Below are 15,132 nucleotides of genomic sequence, written 5' to 3'. Positions count from 1 at the left end.
AAATTGCAGGGAAGAGGTTTAGACTAGATTTTAGGAAGTTTTCATTTACCCAGCAAGTCAATGATTGTTGGAACAAGTTGCCTTTGCAAGTAGTTAAGGCTGACAGTCTGAATAAATCGAAAGGTCAACTGGATAGTTATTTATGTGAGGAGGGAAGCAAATAATTTGCATTTTCTTATCTAGTTGGTGGTTTGGGGGGGGGGGGGTAGTGCAGCAAAAGCATGTAGTTTCCTTGCACTATATGGTGAATGCTATTGCTATTTTATATTTGTTCCCCCTGGTTCATGTCTCACCCATGAGAGAAAACAAACCTTCCCCAATTTATTCAATCCTTTCAGTGCCTTATATACCTCAACCAGATCCCTCCTTTGATGTGTTTATGTTAATGCAGCAGCATTATTTCCAAACATTACCATAGCCAAGAAACTCTCTACCAAATGTATTGGCTACGTGCAGAACTCTGTGCTATCCACATAGCTTTAAATTACACACTCTCAACAACCATATCGTACAGTGTTATATATAGACTCTATTAACACTAAGCTATACAACAGAATATGAAGAATGATAACCCCTTACTTAGACAGATCTGGAATACTCTGACTAAGTTTAATCAGAAGAAACAACGTTCTCTTTTGTTGGATCCCTGATCATGTTGGAAATAAATATGCTGACCTAGCTGCTACAGATCCTACAGACCAGTCCTTTATTACACCTACATCTGACTACAAGTTCATTATAAAGAAAAAATGTCTTGAACAATGACAACACATCTGGTAGAGTTAATAACAAGCTACCCAGTATAAAAAATATCTTGAACCATGGAAATTAAGTATACGTGAGAACTGACACGAAGAAGTTGTATTAGCCTGATTACAAACAAGCCATACACACCTGATATATCTTTATTTGCTTGCAGTCACTGACCCATCACAGTACACAAACTGCAACATCCTCTTATTACCCCCATTTACAACAGTGAGTGGCAAACACTTTTTGCTTCATTTTCAGCAATGAAAGCTTTGAGTACTGTTTATCCTCTAGCAGATATGACACAAGCGTACAAAATCTTACTTTCCTAAAATGGATATAAATCTACAATGCACTCTAAACTTCAACTGTAATTCATATTGATAAAAACAGTGCACTGAACTTTACTGTATTTAGGTGCATTATGGCTGTGTTACTCTTGTGCTGTAAAGCCCACAATGTGGGCTTTATAGTTTTGAAAAAAAATTAGGTTGCAAAACTCTGCAGTCCACACTTTCTAATCATTCTTCATATGCACATCACTTGTCGCTTATTACCAATCTGGTCAACCTTCTCTGAACCCTTTCCAGAAGTTCTATGTCTTTTATTACATAATATTCTAAAAGTGGTCATACAATGCTTTATACAGTGGGATTATGACCTCTCTTACTCTACAGGATAATGTTTGATAAATCATCGATAGGACACCATGGGCTTTACTGGCTGCCTGTTCATACTGCTCAGAAAACTTGATTTCTGTCCACATCGTAACTCCAAGATCCCTTTCTTTCTATACTGTTTTAATTCAACCCCATAAAGTGTATCATTTATTTTGGGATTGCTATTTCTCAGATTTAAAATCTTGCATTTTGCCACTTTTCTGACCAGTTTTGAAGTCTGTTCAAATCATCCTGAAGGAGCACTACTTGGCACTGATCATTAACAACTCTACCAATCTTTAGCCTTTTGATGTTGTTTATGAAAATCAGAAACAAAGATTAGTGAATGGAACAAAGGGGTGCTCTTACGAAGAAAGGCTTAAGTTTTGCAAATTACAGTGTCTGGAGACTAGGCACCAGCGAGGTGATCTGATAGAGGTGTATATAGCCTTGAATGGTTTAAGCATGCTCAATGCTGATGGGATTCTTCCTCTAGCTCGGAAAAATCACCTGAGAGGGCATAAATTCAAATTGAGGAAAGAAAGATGTAGGATAGACGTGCGGAAATTTGCCTTTAGCCAGCGGGTGGTTGGTTGGTGGAACAGACTTCCATCCCTTGTGGTGGAGGTTGATAGCCTAAATAAGTTTAAGGCTCAGCTGGACAGGTATTTTGAATGAACAGAGGGGTGAAGTGGAAGTGGTTTTTTTTTTTTTTTTTTTTTTTTTGGCTGATGCTGCATAAGCTTGCTTTCTTGCATCAAATGCCTCTATTAATGCTAATGCTAACAACAATGATCATAAAACCAATTCTTGGGGGACTCCACACCTGATATTACACTAATCTGAAGAATATCCATTAATCACAACCCACTGCCTTCCTAGAACCTTTCCAGTAATCTCAACATGTTCCAGCTTATACAGTAACTTCTTATAAGGGACAAGTCAAATGCTTTGCTAAAATTCAGATAACTACGTCAAAATTGTTTACTACATCCAGCTCAAAGTAACTGTGTCAAAATAGCCTATTGAGTTAGTTAAACATGATTTTCCCTTAACAAAACCATGTGTGTCCTCTAGAACCGCGGTCGCCAACCTTTCGGACCTCAGACCACTAAACTCAAAATTTTGAATCCCGCGGATTTTTTTCCATAAAAGTAACATTCTAAATATGAAATAGTACTTGCACTTATTTTTGCACTCCAAGTTATTTGCAAAAAATTGGATATCATTAATGTTAATATAATTAATAATATAATGGCCTTATAATGATAAAAAAGTATAATAAATAAAGCAGATATATTCATTATGAAAAATGCAAAAGAACATTTTGAATTTCATTTTATTAAAAAAGAATTAACAGAAACAATTAATATTAACAATTATCAAATATCAAGTGCACTTTGACATACAGGTGTATAAAGGATTAATTATAACAAAATAATCAGTGCGACATTTGTTGCTGCTTCTTTGAAATAAGCTGTTGGATTCTTGGCTCCAATGACGTTACTGCAACACAGAGAGCCGTTTGTATTTCTAGCCGACAGCGGTACTTGTTTTTAATTGCCATAATTGATGAAATGTCTTTTCACACATATGTAGTTGTGAATGGAATTAAAATTTAGACGGCCTTTTCACTCAGCACTCGGTACCCACTTTTTACGGAAAGCCAAAAATGAGATCTTAGTATTAGTATTAGTATTAGTAACGGCCGCATGGTGCAAGAAAGCCTATGGCTTATGCTGCACCAGCCAAAAAAAAAAAAAAAAAATCCGAACAAAACAATGATAAAAACAAAAAATAAATAAATAACTAAATAATAATAATTAAAAAAATAATAATAATTAAATAAAAAAAAATAAAATAAAAAATAAATAAAAAGGAAATTAAACCTATCATCCTATGCGCTTCCCTTACCCGAAAGTACTATCCAGATGACCTTTGAATTTCCCCAACCTGTCGGCCTCTACCACCCACGAAGGCGACTTATTCCAGTAATTTATAACTCGCTGGCTAAAATAGAACTTCCTGCAGTCCAATCTAAACATTTCCCCCCGTAACTTGAATTTATGTCCCCTAGTTCTAGCATCATTTATAATCTTGAAAATTTCGTCCTCATTCATTTTACTGATGCCTCTCAGAGCCTTAAACACCTCAATCAAATCTCCTCTAAGGTGTCTAGTTTCCAAACTCTGCAACCCACATATTCGAAGTCTTTCTTCATAAGGACGCCCTTTTGCCGATCTCACCAGGCGAGTTACCCTTCTTTGCACCCTTTCAAGAAGCTCGATGTCTTTCTTTAGGTGCGGTCTCCATACTTGAACGCAGTATTCCAAGTGTGGTCTAACATAAGCCTTATATAATGGGATTATCACGTCCCTATCTCTACTTGCAAAAGTTCGATAGATCATCGATAGGACACCATGGGCCTTCCTTGCAACCTGTTTACAATGCTCAGAGAATTTCATGTCTGACCGTATCGTAACACCCAAGTCCCTTTCCTCCAGTACTGGGTTTAGTTGAACTCCACCAAGTGAATAAGTTTTTTTGGGATTACTGTTTCCCAGGTGTAATACCTTACATTTTGTTGGATTAAAGCACAGCTGCCATTTTTCTGACCATTCCTGAAGTCTATCTAGGTCTCTCTGAAGAAGCTCAGCTTGACAGTGATCATTAACTACTCTACCAATTTTAACATCATCTGCAAATTTAGACATCACGCCCTCTATCCCTTCATCAATGTCGTTTATGAAAATTAAAAACAACAGTGGTCCTAATACTGATCCTTGGGGAACCCCACTTCTTACATCAAACCCAATCTGAGGAATAGCCATTTATCACAACCCTCTGCCTCCTGCCCTGAAGCCATCCTTCTATCCATCTAAGGATTTTCCCAGTGATTCCAACCTGTTCCAGCTTATAAAGCAACCGCTCATGTGGGACTGAGTTAAAAGCTTTGCTGAAATCTAAATAAACAATGTCGAAATTATTCCCTAAATCCAGCTCGTGAGTGACCCTTTCGAAATAGCGAACCAGATTTGTTAAACATGATTTTCCCTTTACGAAACCATGCTGAGTATCCTTGAGAATTTCAATTCGATCCAAATGATCCTGAATTCCACCCTTGATCATTGCCTCCATGATTTTCCCTACTACTGAAGTCAGACTGACAGGTCGATAATTTCCAACTTCACTTTTAGGGCCACCCTTATGTATGGGAGATACATTTGCACTTATCTTGTTAGGGACAAGTGGAATTTACTTTTGAGACTGTCGTCGGATGATAGATCGATTAGGCTTTCTTTTTCTTTCATGTTCAAATTACTATCCTCAATTTTCGCTGAAAATGGATCTATTATCCACGTATTTCCGTGTCTGGGATGCTCTTCCTTTGGGTAATAACGACAAAAAGAGTCAGTGAGCGACTGTAAGTGCAATCGAAGAAGAGTTATTACCTGTCGGTTGATATCCTCCTGTTTCATTAATCATCAAAATTTGGGAACATTTGCAGATCTTCTTCAGCCAACTGCGTTTGCCACAGCATCGTCCTTTGAAATACATCCGTTTTGTCTCACAGTGTGAACACGTCCGTAAGCTGTCCTTGTAAGGACGTGTTCAGCTCGTTTAACAGAGAAAAAATATCTGCCAGGTATGCAAGCTTGGCTAGCCAATCATTGTCGGACAAGAGATCATGGAACCTCGAATTATTTTGCTTCTGGAAGAATAACGACTTCTTGGCGCAGGTCGAACAATCGGGTTAGTACTTTGCCCCTTGACAGCCATCTCACCTCAGCGTGAAGAAGACCACAAGTATGCTGAGAGCCCATTTCTTCACAAAGTGCCTCAAATATTCGAGAATTGAGCGCTTTGTGGCGAATTTCGTTTACAGTTTTAATTACATCAGAGAGTACTTCGTGAAGTTCTGGAGATAATCTTTTCACCACATGTTGCTCACAATGTATAATACAATGAGTAAACAAGATGTCTGGGTGTCCAATGTCTTTCACTTTTGCAACAACTCCTGAACGATGTCCAGTCATGCTTGCAGCACCGTCTGTGCATATCCCAACATATTTCTTCCATTCAATACTGTTTTTCAGGAAATGACCATTATGTGCACTGAAAATTTCAGAGCCTGTTGTTCTACCCGACAAGATTAGTGAACAAAGGAGTTCTTCCTTTAATTCTCCTTGGCAATCAAACCTCACAAAACAAAGAAGAACTGCCTTGTTAGTTATGTCTGTTGATTCGTCAAGTTGAATTAAATAAAACGTAGAATTTTTCACAAGTGCAATCACTTGATTTTCAATATCTTAGGCCATGTCTTCAATTCTGCGCTTCACACTGTTAGCGAACATAGGAATTCCTTTCAGTTTCTGGACAGCCTGTTTCCCCAAAACCTCTTCACAGGCTTGTAACAAGCAAGGCTTAATTAATTCTTCTCCAATCGTATACAGCATTTTACATCTCACGATTTGAAGTGCTATCAAATAAGAAGATTTTACTGAGGACTTATCTTCAACAATCATTGTTGCTAATGAACTTTTTTTCTTTTGCAAATTTTCACGCATCCTTTGGAAGTATTCAACTGGCTTTTTAGCTAAATCTGGGTGTTTTGACTGCAAGTGCCTGCTGAGTTTCAAAGGTTTCATGGCATCATTGGATAAACTCTCAGAACATATAATACAAAGTGGCCGTGGATCCAGTTCACTTCCAGATTCTTGAATAAATCCAAATTTCAAGTAGTCTGCATCATATTTTCTTGAAACTTTGAACTTTTTCTTCTCTCCACCTCCAGTTCTAATGTCCTTCCTGATGATGCCTTGTGGTGGCTGCGGAGGCTCTGATTCATTAATCAACTCATGACAATGCGATGTCATATTACCTAAGAAGCGCAAAATGCTTGCTTGCTTTTTCTCGCTCATTGGGGTTATTTTATTTGAATTTAAAACCAAACTAGAAAGCTCTTTGATGCCATTAAATATCACACTGTGCACAGTTAAAATAAAAATATCACTGCTCATTTACCTAAGAACTGCAAACTGCGCCATGTCCAGGCCAGGCCATCGATAAGAAATAGAAATAGCTTTCTATATTTTTTTACAATAAAAGCATCGCTAATACCGGATATTGCACTGGGCCTTTTATAAACATGCAACATAATAAGGCGAAAACTGCAAAAAAATAGAATCAGAATATAATGAAACATTTTAATAAACACGAAAATTGCAAATATATTCAGATTACTCTGCGGACCACCAAAATTCTCTCGTGGACCACCGGTGGTCCGCAGACCACTGCTCTAGAATGCCATATCTACCTAAATGGCCCTGTACTGCACTCTTAAATTTTTCCTACCACTGAAGTCAGACTAACTAGTTACAATTTCATTCTTAGAACTGCCTTTATGTACTGGCGATATGTTGGCACTTCTCCAACCCAAAGTAATCGCTCCTGAGTCCAAAGAGACCCTTGTAATTAACTTCGATGGTTCAATACACTCCTGACCACTCAATGTAGTTTACTGTGGAGTTAGAATTGAGGCTACAAAAATCTCAGGGAATAATAGAAAATTGGATCTCATGAAGTTCCCCTATAGGCAATACATTGTTGAAAATCACTGAAACAAGTCACCTGCAATATGGTAAAGGCAGCAAGTGTGAAGCAAGTGTAAAGCAGAATTTGATGATTATCTTGCGAGAATGGTCATAGTACAAATATTCTGTTTTATTTGAATTTTTATTATTATTTAATTTATTTATTTTTGGCTGATACATTAAAAGTTTGCTTGCTTTCTTCAATTGGCCTTACTAATATTAATAGGTAAAATTACACATTAATTGGAAAGAACTGTTTTACTTTTAACATACCATGCAAAAGTAACGTATGACATTTGGATGTTCATCTGATTCCGTAAGCAGATCAACTTCTCTATCTGCAAAGCTAAAGCATTCTGGAAGAATTCTTTTCACAGCAACATCACGATTTTCAAATCTCCCTCTGAAAAGAAATCACATCAGATGAAAACCATAAAGTACCTAATATTTTTTCTCAAATTGCAATTCTTTAAAAGGTCATGATTTTTAATTTATCAAGCATTGTTTGTTTGTTTGTTATTTGGTTTTTAGGAGCATTAGCAACTAAGGCCATATTGCTCCGTGATATGCGGTGGTCATTCCCTGAATGACCTTTCCGCATCCTCCGTATTTGGTGGTGACGGGCTCGAACCCCGGTCTACTCAAGAAGCGTGTGCTACGCACTGCTGCTCCTTCCCACCTGGCTACGGAGGTGCCATCAAGCATTGTACAAATATATTTAACCTGCTTGGAATTAATAATCCGAATAAAATGTGCAACTTCTGAAATGTCTGCAGATCTTTCTGGGACGGGACACAATGTTGCCATGGCATGTATTTGTGTGTGCTCGATGTAAGCAATGTGAAGAGGTTAGGCCTTTATGAGGGCTTGAAGGAGAGGGTAGATGCCTCGAAGGACTTAAAATGGGGGACCCATAATGCTGTCATCAGACTACATCAATGCCAGAGCTTGCACTTGATCATCAGGCAACGCAGTGGCAATCTTCAGGGCAGAATGCAATGGTCCCACAGAAGCTAGTTATTGTAGGTGACTCTATTGCCAGGGAGACGGGAAATATATTGAGCAAAAAGTATAGGTAGAATAGGACCAAGGTATGTCTGCCAGGGGAAAAAGTTGATGACGTAGTGAAGTTATCATCTTTTAAGGGCACAAAGGGGGTATTGTTTTACATGTTAGCACTAATGACATTAAGAATAGGAGATCTGCAGACCTACTTAACAAATACAGGTCAATGTTGAAAAAAAGTTGCAAGTTACGGTAAAATTTGAAACAGTCTATGCCCAGACATGACAGAAGGGAGTATAAAATGAGAGCTTAGCTTTGTTAATCGATTCAGCCCTGAAAGCTTCTTTGGACTCAGGGGAGGTCCCTATGGATTGGAGGTGTGCAAATGTGTCCCCAGTTCACAAAGGAGGATCAAAGGATGACACGGGTAATTACAGACCTGTTAGTCTAATTTCTGTTAAAGGGAAAATAATGGAGTCACTGGTTAAGGAAGCAATGCAGGATCATCTAGACAAGACTGCAGTTATAGTTCAGACACAGCACGAGTTTGTTAAGGGGAAGTCTTATCTGAAAAATTTGATTGGATACTATGATGTAGTCACAAAGGAACTGGATGCATAAATAATTTTGATATCATATACTTGGATTTTAGGAAAGCTTCTGATATTGTGGCACATGGAAGACTACTGTACAAACTGGAACAGTAAGGATAGGTTGCTACAATGGATGAAAGGATGGTTGAGTGGGAGAAGACAGTGAGTGGATATCAATGGGCATTGCTCTTCATGGATGGTGCCCCCCAGGGTTCGGTGTTGGGCCCATTGTTGTTTTTGGTATTTATCAATGATATTGATAAAGGTATATCAGGGTTAATGTTTATGTTTGCAGATGATACGAAGGTTGGCAGGGTTGTTAACAACAGTACACTACTACAACAGGATCTGGAAAAGTTGGGCAGATGGGCTGAGAGATGGCAACTGTGTGTTGGTGTGTGTGTGTGTGTGTGTGTGTGTGTGTGTGTGTGTGTGTGTGTGTGTGTGTGTGTGTGTGTGTGTATGGTTGTTTATTGGCGCATTACCTACTATGGCTATAGGGTGCCTATTGGTAGGAACATCAGAAGATAATTAAGAATGAAGCCAGTTCAATTTCATTTCAGTTCTGAAATGAAAACTCCAATTTGTTTCAAAAAAGCAGAAAAGTTCATTAATATTTGCCTCTTCTCCAATGATACAATGTAATGTTCTCAAAGATTAGTCAGATTTTGAAGTATTGAAGTTCAACATTGTTGAGTGTAGGCAGTAAATCAAAAATACGTTTACTGTTAGATGTTCTAAGCAGTGTGGACACTGAGGAGGATCAGAACCCATGAGTAGTTGGACATGAGCCAGATGGATATGCCATCCGTGCGATTAATCTCTCATCCATGCGAGTACCACTTCTCACCTCACTGTCTGATTGCTCGAGTGGCAGAACTTTAGGTCTTGTTTCAAATGGAAAAGTTTGTTATTCATTGGGTTATGCCATAGCTCTGTCCACTGTGCATGGCATGCTGCTTGAATTAAGATATTATAATCAGGCGCTCGATTAGGGACAGAGGTGAAGTTGATTTTGGGCAGATATATCAGCCAGTTCATTTCTATGGCTGAATGTGCTGGAATCCAGCTAAACTTCACTAGTTGTTATTAACGATGATCAATTTGCAATAGTCAACTCCTGATTTTCAGTAAAATATAGTGATTCTATTGAGAGGGATTCTGCATTGCTCTAATTGAGCTGGGAGAGTCAGCGTAAAGGTGTAAGGCATAATATACAACTAGATAGCATAAAAAGAAGCACTGTAGTAGGAATCTGTTAGCTCAGTACATAATTATTCAATTAAATTTATCCTTTATAAATCCTTTTTTAATTTTTTAATCTAGCTATGGAGGATGTCTTTGTGTGGCTAGGTGCAAAGAATCTGAAGAAATTAGGCACCAACTCAGTATTCTGATGTGTGTTTATGAGAGCTTCAAGAAACGGGTGGATGCCCTTGAAGGAATTAAAATAGGGGGCCCATCAAGTTCTCAGCTACACAACTCAAAACCAGAGCACACTCTTATGCACCAGGCAACACAGTGACAACCTTCAGGGCAGAATGTGGTGGTCCTCACAGGAGCTAGTTATTGTTGGTGAATCAATTGTCAGGAAAACGGGAAATATACTGTGCAAAAAGGATAGGAGGAATGGGACCAGGGTTCATCTGCCAGGAGCTTGATGATGTTGTAGAGAAGATATCATCTTTTAATAAGCCAAAAGGTGATATCGTTGTACATGTTGGCACTAATGACATTAAGTGCAGGAGATCTGCAGATTTATTAAGCAAGTAGTAATGCTGAACAATGTTCAGCATTATTACTAGCATAATTTCAGCATAACAATGCTGAAAAAAAGTCAAAAGGTTAGGGTCAAATTGTCTGCAATCCTGCCCAGACACGATAGGAGGGAGTATATGATGAGAGCCATGTCAATCAATTCGGCCCTGGAGAGGTTGTGCAGGGCTCATGGGGTAGAATTTTTCTCAGCATCGTATGTGCTTGTTAACAGGAGAGAATGATTATACACGGATGGGATATACTTAAATAGAAGGGGTGCAAGAATATTTCCTGATGCTATCGAAATGTTAGGTGGGTCGGAGAACTGCTAGTTTGGGGAGATTCACAGACCAATAGATTAACAGTACCCACAGGCAGAGGTGGAAATGAATCTTGCACTGCATCTATTGGAATGAGCAGAAGCTGGAAAGCCAGTTGTTGGGGATTTAAAGAACTGCTGCGAGTTGTGAAACAAGCAAATACATGAGCTGTGTTAGAGTAACTAAGACTAAGAACAAGTGCATGTATACTTGCATGTACACCAATGCTAGGAGTACAGTAAATAAATTTGATGAATTTGAAGTGCTGGTCGAGATATCTAAAGTGGATATTGTTGGGATATCAAAGACGTGGTGCTACTCAGATATAAGGGATGCAGAATTGGAATTTCGGGAGTACAATGTGTACAGAAAGGATACACAGGATAGGAAGGAAGGAGGGGTTATACTGTTAGTTAAGAAATACATAAAATCTAAGGAAGTGCATCCAGTCGACATAGATGGACAGTGCAATGTCGAGTCAGTTTGGTGTGACATAAGCATAGGTAAATCAAAATAGAGAGTAGGAGTGTGCTATAGGCCTAATGACTCTGATGAGTATAATAAGATACTGTACAGGGAAATAGAATGGGCCAGTAAATCAGAGAGTCTTATAATGGGGGATTTTAATTTCCCAGATATTGACTGGAATTTGTGGGTTGGTCACTCACACACTAGCAAGGCTTTTGTGGATTTATTGGATGATTGTTTTCTACACCAGCATGTTTGGGAGGCAACTAGAGGGAGTAATACTCTTGATCTGATTATCAATAGTGATTCTTCATGCATTAAGAATCTGCAGATAAAGGAACCACTAGGGGGCAGTCATCACAGTGTGCTGAAGTGGGATTTACTCAAGGAGGTAACTACCATCAGAGGTAAAGGGAAAGGTTTTTGCTTTCATAAAGGTGACTATGATGGTCTGAGACAGTACTTAAATTCTATACAGTGGGACCAACTGATGATGTTACCAACAGAAAATTCAAAATAGGAAGCATTCAAGGAACTAATCTTGGAAGCTACTAGGCTTTACATGCCAACCAAGAAATATTGTTCAAGGTTCAGGCCTAAATGGTTGTCAGATGAACTAATGAGACATATGGCAGAGAAGAAAAATGCATGGGATACATACAAATTAATGGGTGACATGGAAGCCTATGATAGATATAAGTTGGTCTGTAACCAAGTCACAAAGGAGATTAGGCGGGCAAAGGCAGATTACGAGAAATCCTTGGCACAGGATGCAAACAAAAACAGAAAAGAGTTCTTTACCTATTTAAACTCAAGAAGGAAAGGGATGAATCAGATTGGTCCAATGGATGTTGATGGTTCAACAGTTGAGGATCCTGCTCAGGTGGCTAACAATTTAAACAAGTATTTTGCATCTACATTCACACATGAGGAGTTATTCAGGAAGGGAAATGTCATAGGTGAAGTAAACATTGGCAGTGAGCTAGATGATTTTCTAATAACTGAGAGGAAAGTGGAGGAGAAATTGTTGAGGATAAACATAAAAAAGACACCCTACGTGGATGGGATCTATCCAGTTATATAAAAGGAGGCAGCAAAGGAAGTAAGCAAACCCCTAGCCATAATTATGAGAGCTTTTTTGGACTCAGGGGAGGTACCCATAGACTGGATATGTGCAAATTTAACCACAATTCACAAAGGAGGATCAAAGGCTGACACAAGTACTTATAGACCTGTTAGTTTAACTTCGGTTCCAGGAAAATTAATGGAGGCACTGGTTAAAGAAGCATTGCAGGATCATCTGGACAAGAATTCAGTTATAGCTCAGACACAGCATGGTTTTGCTAAGGGCAGGTCTTGTCTGACCAATTTGATTGGATACTATGATGTACTCACAAAAGAACTGGATGCAGGGAATAACTTTGATATTATATATTTGGATCTTAGAAAGGCTTTTGATACTGTTGCACATGGAATACTGCTGCACAAATTGGAGGCAAATTGCTGCTCTGGATAAAGGGATGGTTGAGTGGCAGAAGACAGAGAGTGGTAATCAATAGACACTGCACAACGTGGACTAATGTTATTAGTGGAGTTCCTCAGGGTTCAGTGTTGGGTCCATTGTTGTTTTCTGTATTTATAAATGATATTGATAATGGTATATCAAGCTTAATGTCCACGTTTGCAGAAGATACAAAGGTTGGCAGTGTTGTTAAGGACACTACTGATGCTATGCTGCTGCAACAGGATCTGGAAAGGTTGAGCAGATGGGCTGAGAGGTGGCAAATGAAGTTTAACATTGACAAATGTAAAGTACTACATAGGGGAAACAGTAACCCCAGATCAACGTATCAACTCTGTGGTACTACGCTGACAGTGGTAGAGAATGAAAAGGACCTGGGGGTAATTGTGCAGGCAGATATGAAGTTCTCTGAGAAGTGCAGACAAGCTGCAAGTGTAGCTCATGGTGTCTTGTCAATGATATACAGGAATTTTTCTAGCAGGGACAGGGATGTGATTATTCCCTTGTATAAGGCATTGGTCAGGCCACACCTTGAGTACTGTATACAGGTCTGGAGGCCTCATTTCAAGAAGGATGTAGAGCTGCTGGAACAAGTACAGAGAAGGGCAACAAGATTAGTGAATGGAACAAAGGGTTGCTCTTACGAAGAAAGACTTAGGTTTTGCAAATTACAGAGTCTGGAGACTAGGCATCGGCGAGGTGATCTGATAGAGGTGTATAAGGCTTTGAATGGCTTGAGCATGCTCAATGCCGATGGGATTCTTCCTCTTGCTCAGAATAATCACCTGAGAGGGCATAAATTCAAATTGAGGAAGGACGGATGTCGGATGGATGTGAGGAAATTTGCCTTTAGCCAGCGGGCAGTTGGTTTGTGGAACAGACTTCCATCCCTTGTCGTGGAGGTTGATAGCCTAAATAGCTTTAAGGCTCAGCTGGACAGGTATTTCGAACGAACGGAGGGGTGAAATGGGAGTAGTGGTTGTGGGTTTTTTTTTTTTTTTTTTTTGGCTGATGCTGAATAAGCTTGCTTTCTTGCATCATATGCCTCTACTAATGCTAATGCTAAAACAGAGAGTGGTAATCAATGGACATTAATCATAGTGGACTAATGTTATTGGTGGAGTCCCACAGGGTTCTGAGTTAGGTTCACTGTTGTTTTGCATATTTATCAAGGATATTGATGAAGGTATATCAAGCTTAATGTCAAAGTTCACAGATGATACAAAGGTTGGCAGGGCTGTTAAAAACAGTAAATTTTCTAGATCCTGTTGCAGTGTGCTACTGCAACAGGATCTAGAAAATTTGGCAGATGGGCTAAGAAGTGGCAACTGAAGTTTAACGACAAATGCAAAGTACTGCATATGGGTAGAAGTAACCCCAGAGAAATGTACCAACTGTGATGCTACACTTAAGGTGGTAGAAAATGAAAAAGACCTGGGAGTAATTGTCACAAATGAGGTTAGGCAAGCGAAGGCAGATTTTTCGAGAAATCTTTGGAAAAAGGATGCTAAGAAAAACAGCCAGGATTTCGTTACTTATATAAACTCTAAAAGGAAGGGGATGAATCTGATTGGTCCACTTGATATTGATGGTTCGACTGTTGAAGATCCTGCTCAGATAGTAAATAAACTGATTGAGTATTTTGCAATTACATTCACACATGAGGAGTAATTGTGTAGTCATTTATGAATTTTTCTAAGCAATGAAGACAGGCTGCCAGGGCAGGTTATGGGTTTTGTCAATGATATAGAGGAATTTTGCTAGCAGGGAAAAGGAGGCGATTGTCCCTCTGTATAAGACAATGGTCAGGCCATGCCTTGATTACTGCATACAGGTCTGGTAGCCTCATTTTAGGAAGAATATAGGTTTGCTTGAGCGTGTACAGAGAAGGGCAACAAGACTGGTGAGGGGAATGAAGGGATCCTCTTACCAAGAGAAGCTTAGGTTCTGGAAATTGCAGTGGCTGGAGACTAAGCATCTGCAAGGTGATCTGATTGAGGTGTATAAGGCCTTGAGCGGGTTGAGCATGCTGAATTTTGATGGGATTCTTCCACTTATTCAGATTACAAACCTAATGGGGGATAAATTCAAATTGAGGAAAGACAGACGTAGAATAGATGTTCAGAAATTTGCCATTAGCCAGCGGGTGGTTAATTGCTGGAACAAACTTCCATCTGTCATTGTGGAAGTTGATAGGTTAAATAAATTTACGGAGGAACTGGACAAACAATTAGAGGGAATTGTTTTGTAAATTTTTTTTTTTTTTTTTTTTTTTGTTTGGCTGATGCTGCATAAGCTCATACACTTGCTTTCTTGCATCACATGCTACTACTACTACATGCACCTGTTATTACTCTTAGTTACCCTAACACAGCCCATGTATTTATTTGTTCCATGATGATTCCCAGCAGCTCTTGGAATCCACAGCAACTTGCTCTGTAGGCTGCCTCATTACAACAGCGG

The 15,132-nt window shown here is 39.0% G+C and overlaps 1 protein-coding gene across 1 annotated transcript in view; it reads right to left on the bottom strand.

Annotated features, from left to right (window-relative positions):
* The window catches only part of LOC150082409 (serine/threonine-protein kinase/endoribonuclease IRE1-like), a 402,966-nt gene that overhangs the window by 163,393 nt on the left and 224,441 nt on the right, over window positions 1–15,132 (bottom strand). Inside the window, exon 15 of the mRNA XM_090380512.1 lies at window positions 7,277–7,406. Coding sequence (XP_090236638.1) covers window positions 7,277–7,406 — 130 coding nt within the window. The remainder of the gene's footprint in view (window positions 1–7,276; window positions 7,407–15,132) is intronic.

This window comes from Mastigoproctus giganteus, chromosome 8, assembly GCF_048544385.1.
Source record: "Mastigoproctus giganteus isolate SK-2022 chromosome 8, ASM4854438v1, whole genome shotgun sequence".
Taxonomy (NCBI): domain Eukaryota; kingdom Metazoa; phylum Arthropoda; class Arachnida; order Uropygi; family Thelyphonidae; genus Mastigoproctus; species Mastigoproctus giganteus.
Note: the sequence above shows the minus strand (reverse complement) of the source record. Positions and strands in the feature narration are given on the sequence as shown.